This window comes from Lampetra planeri, chromosome 23, assembly GCF_965212315.1.
Source record: "Lampetra planeri chromosome 23, kcLamPlan1.2.h2, whole genome shotgun sequence".
Taxonomy (NCBI): domain Eukaryota; kingdom Metazoa; phylum Chordata; class Hyperoartia; order Petromyzontiformes; family Petromyzontidae; genus Lampetra; species Lampetra planeri.
The window spans coordinates 5,514,051-5,524,499 of record NC_136129.1 but is presented as its reverse complement, the minus strand read 5'-3'; the positions used below and the strand labels follow the sequence as shown (position 1 = coordinate 5,524,499).

The following is a 10,449-nucleotide window of genomic DNA, read 5'->3' as shown; positions in this document are numbered from 1 at the left end:
ACACAGCCAATTAGTAAGGTTTGTCACGTAAACACAACATGCCAATTCGTTACTAGCTCAGCACACCGGTGTGTTTGAGAGTAAACCCACACGTTTACGATTCGAATACGACGTTTCGCCGATAATTACAACCAGCCTCATCAGGCGGAAACCAAAGTTGTGGAGAAATCCTATCATCCCAGCTTCTAGACGTTACCTTCCAGTGTCCTGCCAAGCCTACTTAGCTTTTTATGAACACAGTTTCTGTCGTTTGAGTGATGTCATTTTCCTGCGTGTGTTCTCTATTCCGTATGCTCATACTTTCAAATGTCTCTAAAAACGGTTACAAATAAATAATCCGGCAAACCGATCCAATTCGTGACAACATAACCAATAAAATATAAATGTCATATTTTATGAAATTGAAATATCCCCCCCACATTCGCCATTAACGATGCCTTATAATAGTTTAAAGTCTCGTTAATGACAAAAAAGTGTTTAAAGTCAACGTCGGGAGAAGTCAACGTCACTAGAGTACTATTGAGCATGACTTTGGATGGATTTTTTTTCATCATGAACACATCTTTAAAAATGCTCTCAGCGAAGTGAGCATAGCTTTTGGTGTGTAATCACAGGACTATATAATATATATTTATGGAATTTTTGAAATAGTAATGACATCAACTGAATTATATATGCTGTACTGTTAATACTGGTTGGAACCTCCTGGTAACACCAGCCCACAGGAGATTATTGTGTCCGTCCGTCCGTCGTACAGGGAGGGGCTGGGTGGGGAGGGGCTGGGTGGGGAGGGGCTGGGTGGGGAGGGGCTGGGTGGAGAGGTGAGGGTGGGGAGGGGCTGGGTGGGGAGGGAGGGGCTGGGTGGGGAGGGTGGGGAGAGGCTGGGTGGGGGGTGGGTGGGGTGGGGCTGGGTGGGGGGTGGGAGGGGTGGGGCTGGGTGGGGAGGGGCTGGTCACCCGTGGTGCCCTTATAAAACTCAACGTTTAACCTACTCACGCCGGCTTGTGCCCGCCCTCACAGTCGGGCATATTTGCGGAATACACCACGCCGCCGTTGACCCTGGCCATTGACCGAGCAACCTAACATTCCTACCAGCTCCCTCCGCAGGAATGTGTATCACATTACAGCACTTCAGAAAATGTGGTGTACAAATGTGCACCTCTGAGCAATAAATGGACACAATCTCGCACAGTTGTTCATGGCCTAGATAAACCTCTGGCCGTAATGTTTCAGAAGAGGGATTATAATTGTAATGGTTTTAGCTCGGTGCGTACCGGGAAAACGTTGGGTCGTTGGGTAAACTGTTCCAACCACATTCGTTATCCAACTGTAGATGTGATTGCGTGACTAAACCTACATGAGTATAAGCAGTTCAATCTTGATTTGAAGCTTTCGTGACTGCAGGAATCCATACTCTTTGGTTCTTTCGGTAAAGTCACGTAGGTAAAAAAATAAAGTCAATCACGTCATTATTTGACTGCTATAAAGTTCCACATGATTAAGGCCACTTTGTTGAGTTATCATTTGTGGATAGTTCACTTCTGAAAATAAAAGCTAAGAGCTCAGTGGGCTTTGTCGGGTAAGATAATATAAAATAAATCACGTGATTTATTTTATTTTATACCTACGTGACTTTACCGAAAGAACTAAAGAGTATATAAGCAGTTCTTGACGAATTGCACTGTGGTTCTCTTGCTATCAGTATTTCTCTTTAGACATAGTTATAGAGCCGTGTGTTAAATTGTATGTTGTTATTACCGCCTTGTCTCGTGTCCATTCCACCTATAAGAGTAATAGCTTTCATTCCCGATTGAGGATTATTTTGTCCTAAATACACTAACATCTTTTATTTTCTGTTCACCGCAAATGGCGCGTTGATAAGGGAGTCTGCGATTGCACTTGTTGCTGTGGACTTTCAAGGCAGCTGAATGTTAAGATAAAAAAAATATTTCCGAAATATACTCAATTTCATATTGAGCTTTCTGTGACCGGTTACGTAAGTGACCGGGTCATTCATAAGTCAGAGCGCTGAGCTGGCATCACTGAGATACCAAGGATAAAGTACAGTACCAGGATTATTTTTATTGAACCAGGTGAGAATCTCTCTCATTTGCACGAGTTGACCTTGGCGTCTCTGTCCCTCAAGGCCGTTCAGCTGCGCTGCTTAAAATAGGTGAAGTGTACGGAGTTGCTAGTCTCAGCCTAGTCACCAATAACTACACAAAAACATACATCATACAGTAGTTTGTTTAATTTAATTTGACTAAATGACAGCTCCGATATGAACATCTCTGGTTAACCGTCATGCCGTGACCATTTCTTTCGGTACTTGGGCACGTGGGAATGTGCTGCCCCCTAGTGTGGATGAGATCCCTTGCAAAAATTTCGGCGGCAGTTTTATATCAGAAACAGAATCTTACTGGTAGCAACCTCCTGGTTACACCAGCCAACAGGGGATCAGTGTCCGTCCGTCCGTCGTGCATCCAAAAATGGGATGGGTGGGGCAGTGTGGAGAGGGGAGGGTGGGGAGGGGCTGGGTGGGGAGGGTGGGGAGGGGCTGGCTGGGGAGGGTGGGGCTGGGTGGGGGGTGGGAGGGGTGGGGCTGGGTGGGGTGGGGCTGGGTGGGGAGGGGCTGGTCACCCCGTGGTGCCCTTATAAAACTCAACGTTTAACCTACTCACGCCGGCTTGTGCCCGCCCTCACAGTCGGGCATATTTGCGGAATACACCACGCCGCCGTTGACCCTGGCCATTGACCGAGCAACCCAACGTTCCTACCAGCTCCCTCCACAGGAATGTGTTTATTCGTACTGGAGGAATCCGATAAGCGATAAAGCTCTTTTTCACAGATGTCCAGTAGGGGCGGGTCTGAAAGTTACAATTTTTTTATCTTACACGGCAAATCCCACTGAGCTCTTAGCTTCTTTTTTCACAAATGAGAACTCAACGAAGTGGTCTTAATCATGTGGAACTTTATAGCAGCTAAATAATCTAAACGCATGTTGCCCTTTTGGAGGGGGGTAATGTCAAATTATAGTGTTTGCCTACATCTAAATCAGCCATGTGAAGGAGTAATGCGAGATTTTCATTTGGATTTACGCGACACATTTGGGATAAAAATTGAGGGAAAGACAAAACCTTAATAAATGTTGGGATGAAACAAATTGTTCGTTGGCAGGGGTGCCCAAGCACAATAAACACAACACAAACATTCAACACATTCGTCAATAACACCGCGGCCTTAAAATAAAAAATTGCCAAACGCCGAAAACTGATTTTTTTTCAAAGTGTTGAACGCAGTTAACATTTATTAAATACAATTATCATGAATCGTAAACACATCGGCCCAAAGCACTGCTATCACACGCACGCATCGTGAGTTTGAAAGTTACAACATAATCCAGCGCTGTAATAATTAATTATTAGTGTTACATTAACAATTTCGCAACGCGTTCCATTTTTAAACCCTCAAAGACGCAGCCGGAAAAACCTCCGACCCGGCAAACCACCACCAACGATCCACGCGATCCGACAAACCAATTCACGAAATGGAATCGATTCCTATCAGTAACGTAAACCCTACGCACGTCCGTACACGCGCGATCGATTCACCGCGAATCTATCGCGCGCCACCCTCCCCTCCTTAAGTGACTGCCGGCACGGCGGAATCGATTCTGCGGTCAAACCGGGGAATCGATTCCGACCTGTCGTGGTGGAGGGCAAGGCAGGCACCATGGCTGCACGTGGAGCGACGTCTCTGTCCCTCAAGGCCGTGAAGAGCATCTCCGTCCGCCTGTGTCCCTTCCAGGACAACGTGAGGTCCACCAGGTGCGAGGAAGTCGCCGTCACAACAACCACAACACCACCACTTTACCCTCTTATCTCACGGCCTTACAGTACGTCTAGTACAGTACAGTTACTGTACTTGAATGGGATGCTATTAGTTAAAACATATATTTACGTAGCGCTTTTCATCAAGGATCTCAAAGCGATGAGATGCCCAGGTGGCCAGGAGATGACAGCACTGTACATGATTAGATTGTTAAATCCATCTGTAGAACTGGCGTAGCGTGCGTGCGTTCTGCGGTTATCTCACGCGTGTCAAACGCTCATTCATTGGCATTGGTTAAACACCCCCATCTAGATGCAAACGTGCACAGCTCCCAGTCGCTTTGCAAATCGAGCTATAGATTGTGAAGATGCATTGCGGGAGAGGAAGGCAAATTGATTGAGATCAGAAGGAGCCGGGTCGTGTTGTAAGCTGATTGGCAATTGCAGTGTCTTGTGAGACGCGGCGAGGCCTTGCTGGGCAAACGGAGGATGCCAATTGACACGATATATCAACCCTCTCCCTGTGTTGCCCCATCAATCGTCTGCAGTCACCCCCAAGCCACGTGTCGCGAATGTCCCTGACGGTGCGCGTCAATGTCAAGAGGTGTGCCCCCTTTCCCCCCCCCCCCCCGGGCGCCCTCCGATTAGCACGGGTGGCTACGTGCGGTGCGAAAGAAGTTCAACATACTGTTACCCTACATACATCCCCTGCCCTCCACCACGTGCTTCAAGAAAAAACGCGGATTTGGGAAAAAAAAGTGTCACCGTCCACGCGATCGACTGAAGGCGCTCACCGCCTCAATTGGTAGTGCTGAGCCAGTGGTGGTGACGACTCCCATGTTTCCGTGGCAGAGCCCAGTGCAGAAGCTGCATATAAAACACACATCTTTTGGAGCCACGAGGAAATGTGTGCTTATATCCAAAGTGTGTTTTTTTATCAGAAGTTACCTAGAGCCTCACAACCCCGCGCTAATTCAATGTAAGGATGTGCTTGTTATCTCATAACTGTGCTTATATTGGGCGTGCTTGTATCCATATTCTGCTGTATATTCGATGGACAACCACCGTTTTCCGGTGTCCATGCAGGTTGGTGATGTAGCCCCGCCAGATAATGCGCAATCTCTCAACCGCTGAGGGATAATTATTGAGGTGGTGGTGACGATAATGGAAGATGAGTCCAGACTGCGGTCGAACTTATGTTCTCATCAACTGAAGAAACCACTGCTTACACAAACCGAAAGCAGGGAGGTCAAAAAGTTGTGAATGTTGTGTTGGTGAAATTCTGCGTTGTGATATAGGAATGTTCACAATGCCTCTCGGGAGTTTCAAAACACCTGAGAAGGGTCGTGCATTGGCTTGGATATTATCTACTTTGCATAGCTACGACTTAATTACACATTATTTGACAGCGTATGTATCCGCGGCCCTCGACCTCTCACCTCCCAGGGAATTCCTCATGCTGATCGGCTCGGATAAGGTGCGCGATTCCAACGACAAATGCAACATCACAACCGAAGTACGGAACGACAATTCCGAGCCGCAAGTGGACATCACCTTCAGTGAGTGCTGCATACATTAGCCCGCTATCTTCACAACAGGATTCTTCAACTGGTTGTCCTTGGAACGGCCTGCTGAGCTGTTCTGTAGTCTGCCAACAGATGTGGGTGACCCAGACATAAAGAGATACAGATTAGTAAGATGAAAGAGAGACAAACAAGAGACAGGTGAGAGGCTGTAGACAAAATATGAAGATCAATGAGATGAAAGCTAGATAACAAGAAATACGGATTAGTGATAAAATGTTCAGGCATTATGACGTTATAAAACCACGTGACGTTCGAACATCTTTACAAATGACACTGAGGTTTAAGATATTGCATGATGTATGACATCACACGTCTCATAATATGGCCTACTGGAAAATATGTGAGAAGAACCCTGCTTTATCAATACGGCCTTGTGCAACTCCTAAAGTCACATTTCCATAACTGCTGGGGAAAAAAACTGGGCAAGTAGCCTCAAGGAGGATTATCAGGGTAGCTTTTCTAGGTAAATCCAGCCTCAACCGGGTCAAACCAGCATCTGTCAGGCTACGTGGCTCCTTTTCTTAAGGGAGCTGCAGGCTTTCACCCAGGCCACCCACAGAACCTGTTGTGCTGTCACAGGTTCAACGCAGAAGAGAGATGGGGAGCTCAGGACATGCTGGGCCTTTTTGTTCCTGGAATGTCTTGGCATGGTTTAGGTCTGCTTTTCAGTGGTCGTGAATGTCACGTAAACTTCAAGGCATCCAATCTCTGCCTTTCTATATTTACCAATGCTTAAATCCAGACGTTGCATGAGTGAATGACGCCACTACTGAGCCTACTTGGTGAACTACATGAAGTTAACCGAGAAAGTGTGTCGTGTGTGTGTGTTGTATCTGCGTGCATTCATCAGATGACGGAGACAAGCTTGTCATGCGGGGAGCATTTCTCACCTCCAAAGAGATGTTCCAGGCTTTTAAGGAGAATAGCATTCAGAAGGACTCCAAAGACCCAACTTCCACTTCTGGTGCCAAGCGATGACCTTGCCCTGGAGAATGCATACACGCCACACTTATGCTGCCCCCTTAGCCTCACAGACAGGAATTGTAGTCCCATTGTAGTTCCTTACACTTGTATCTCCTGCACCTCGGGTTAGCACGGTTGGTTACGTACTGTGCAAAAGAACTTCAACATACATATGTACCTCTTTTCCACTGGCATATCTGAGGTATGCCAGCATGGGACCCTCAAGGTACGAGTGGTATGCCACTGGCTATTTTCTGAGCTGTGTTGGAACCAAACTGTGACATACTTGCCTCGCAATATATCTGAATCTGGCCTAGCGCCAAGTATGGTTAATGACTCATTTTTTGCGTGTGACAGTACAATGTGAGAACACGGCATCATCTGCATGCGACTCGACTTGTTCATTGTGTGTGACTTAAGTGGCACGGCTCGGCTGCTTCAGTGGAAAAACAACCTGGCACTTCCTGAACCGTGCTGGGCAGGCTCGGTGCTGCCCAGCGTGGCTCGGTTATACAGTGGAAAAGAGGTACTACTGAGGCTTTGTAGCAGCCTCTGAGTTGTGTGTGATTGCAAGACATTTTCCATGTCGCCCCTTTTAAGATGCCCCCAACAGGGAACCAGGCATAATTATTTTTGCGTATCAGCAAAAACAATTAGGCAACGCCTTGTGAAAGGTATGATCAAAATACATATTAAGTGATGTGAATTGGAAAGCGGACTTCCATTGCTTTAATATTAAACGCGTTTTGTATGTAAAAAGTTACGGAGTCTATATATATATAAAATCGCAAATCTGTCTGTCCGTCTGTCTGTGTGTGTGTCTGTCTGTCTGTGTGTGTGTCTGTTTGTCTGTGTGTCGCCGGACCATACGCAGTTTCATTGGACGGCGGTTGCCCCTGGCAACGGGTAGCGACGCATTCACTGCGGGGTGGACGCCATTTTTAATTCCCGTTAAAAATATGTGCACGCATTAACATGCGACTCTGAGGTAAATTCATCAAAGTTTCATGTCCTCTTCACTCCCCCCCCCCCCACCACAATGTGTGCAATTACTATTATAGGGTCGGTAGATAATAAAATTATAGCGATTAGACAGTATTATTGTAGCGCGGGGGGGGGGGGGGTGGTAACGGCCCCTGTACCCAGCCTCAGCCGGGTGGGCAATTTAGGCGAGGCCGGAGGCTCTGCACGGTACTAGGCCTCGACACCCCACCACACTATAGGCCGTACATATTTCTGCACAGTTGCCCAGGAGATCGTGGCTGGGGGGGGGCAGGGGTAGCAGCCCATCTGTGTATATATGTAAGGTTATTAAGAAATATATTTTTCACCCGGGCAACGCCGGGTACTTATGCTAGTCATTTAATAAAAATATCCTAAGATTTTCTTCTGGTCTACATGTAAATATAATTGAGCCGGGCATGGTGGTGTACACCTGCCGTCAAACACTTCGGAGGCAATGGTGGATCACTCTCGAACCCGCTGGGCTACGATGAAATTAGGTGATGGCAGTACTGCAAGTGGATTTAATCAATCTGTGTGGAGGTTTCTGTTTTATCTCCTTATAGGTGGGGTTTTCTTTCAGCACTGGTTTCCCTTCCACATGTCTAACATGCAATATTGGAATTTGGCAAACATCCCAATGTAAGGGCCTCCTGAAAATAGGTTTTCCTGGATAAATAATGGTCTTAATGATTTTTTTTATACCATAAATAAAATTATGAATTGCAATTCTGCTTCCATTAATCAATTTGGTTCTGAATTATGTTGAACTCCACATGATGACGATTCTGTATAGATGCAAAAAAGCATGCATAATGTACTGTTTGTGCAGGCTGCCTTATATAAATAATAAAGTTAATACGATATGGTGAAGTCTGACACTACATGTATGTGTTGAACTTCAAGTGACTGTGTCCCCACAGGAGCGTTAATATCGCCATGCTCCATTCACTGCTGGATCATTGCCTCTACATGTTGACTCTACCACTTACACTGTTCTCTGCACATACCATTTCATCTACACTAACATATGACTTGGTTATCTTGTAATTTATTTTTTCCCCCATTTGGTTTCCTAAAAAATAATTTTGTCCATCAAAATTCCACATTAAGACACCAAAAAGAAATCAAAACTTCAGTTACTTATTGAATATAATACAAAGTATAGCATCATTGGACCTCCTTTGCCAGTACCAAAATATAATAGGGTTTTCCCCCTTTTTCTGGCAACAAAACTGAAACCTTTTTACAAGGATTCATGTCTGCATTAACCACAATACCTGCAGTCAAATGCAAACAAAAAACACGATGATAATATATGCATTGTCCTTGAAACTGATTGGTCCACACCAAGGGACGGCTTTCTTTTGAGCCTCGACCCAATTGGTGCTCGACCAGAGGACACAGATATGAGATTAGTCACTACTTGTCCCATATCTGCATTTTCCATAAATATGCTAAATTCCTCTGTTGATATACAAATTCCTTTGTCAAGGCGCCCTCCTCCTCTAACCCAGCTTAAATATACGCTGCCAAGCTTGGTGGTGTTCATTCAGATGCTGTCTCTCGGACAGACCTGTTCTTCACCTGAGGATGGCTGCTTGCGTTGTGGCCGAAACGTCGTGAGAATTGTATTTTATTATGTTTTATTTTATTATTTCCCTTCTACGTGACTTTACCAAAAGAACCAAGAAGATGAATCCCTGCAGTCGCGAAAGCTTTAAATCGACAATAAACACTTGCCATGGTTTTTAAACGGACCCCTCCTAGGAACTCCGTGACACCACAATGGATTCGTTGCACTCAGACAATACACGTCTTGTGAGTCTAAACTCTTTTGAGTTTTTGAGAGTTTCGATTAAGTTGACACTATTCTTTGTTTTTTTCGGTAAAGTCACGTAGGTAAAAATATAAATTAAATAAATGGACTTTACCGAAAAAACCAAAGAGTATGAATCCTTGCAAAGCTTCAAATTTAGTTTTCATTTATTTTATTTTTTACCTACGTGACTTTACCGAAAAACCCAAATAGTATGAATCCTTGCAGTCACGAAAGATTCAAATCTAGTTTCAATTTATTTAAATTTTTACCTACGTGACTTTACCGAAAAAACCAAAGAGTATAAATCCTTGCAGTCACGAAAGATTCAAATCTAGTTTCAATTTATTTTATTTTTTACCTACGTGACTTTACCGAAAAAACCAAAGAGTATGAATCCTTGCAGTCACGAAAGATTCAAATCTAGGATCAATTCGACACCGCTTGTAATTTGAATAACGCCGGCCAGAGGTAAAACCGCCTCCGATCCGGCAACATCCGCGGAGTTGAGGTGGGAGGGACCGATAGGTGACGTCACTAAAAGGGGCGGGCCACTTGGTGGAGGGGGCGGGTCACTTGGTGGGAAGGGGCGGGCCACTTTGTGGAGGGAGCGGGCCACTTGGTGGGAGGGGGCGGGCCACTTGGTGGAAAGGGGCGGGCCACTTGGTGGAGGGGGGGGGGCACTTGGTGGAGGGGGCGGGTCACTTGGTGGAGGGGGCGGGCCACTTGGTGGAGGGGGCGGGTCACTTGGTGGGAAGGGGCGGGCCACTTTGTGGAGGGGGCGGGCCACTTGGTGGGAGGGGGCGGGCCACTTGGTGGAAAGGGGCGGGCCACTTGGTGGAGGGGGGGGGGGCACTTGGTGGAGGGGGCGGGTCACTTGGTGGAGGGGGCGGGCCACTTGGTGGAGGGGGCGGGTCACTTGGTGGAGGGGGCGGGTCACTTGGTGGAGGGGGGGGGGCACTTGGGTGTGTGGGGGGGGGCACTTGGTGGAGGGGGCGGGGCCACTTGGTGGAGGGGGCGGGCCACTTGGTGGAGGGGGCGGGCTAGTTGGTGGAGGGGGCGGGCCAGTTGGTGGGAGGGGGCGGGGCCACTTGGGTGTGTGGGAGGGGGCACTTGGTGGAGGGGGCGGGTCACTTGGTGGAGGGGGGGCCACTTGGGTGTGTGGGGGGGGGCACTTGGTGGAGGGGGCGGGGCCACTTGGTGGGGGGGGCGGGCCACTTGATGGAGGGGGCGGGCCACTTGGTGGAGG

The 10,449-nt window shown here is 47.1% G+C and overlaps 1 protein-coding gene across 1 annotated transcript; it reads left to right on the top strand.

Moving 5' to 3' along the window:
- The first annotated feature begins 3,666 nt into the window (after positions 1–3,666).
- MRPL53 (mitochondrial ribosomal protein L53) lies at positions 3,667–7,175 on the top strand. Its single transcript, XM_078604896.1, has 3 exons — positions 3,667–3,827; positions 5,277–5,389; positions 6,267–7,175. Exons 1-3 carry the CDS (start codon positions 3,733–3,735, stop codon positions 6,392–6,394), a joined length of 336 nt encoding a protein of 111 aa, XP_078461022.1. The 5' UTR covers positions 3,667–3,732; the 3' UTR covers positions 6,395–7,175.
- Positions 7,176–10,449: the final 3,274 nt, after the last annotated feature.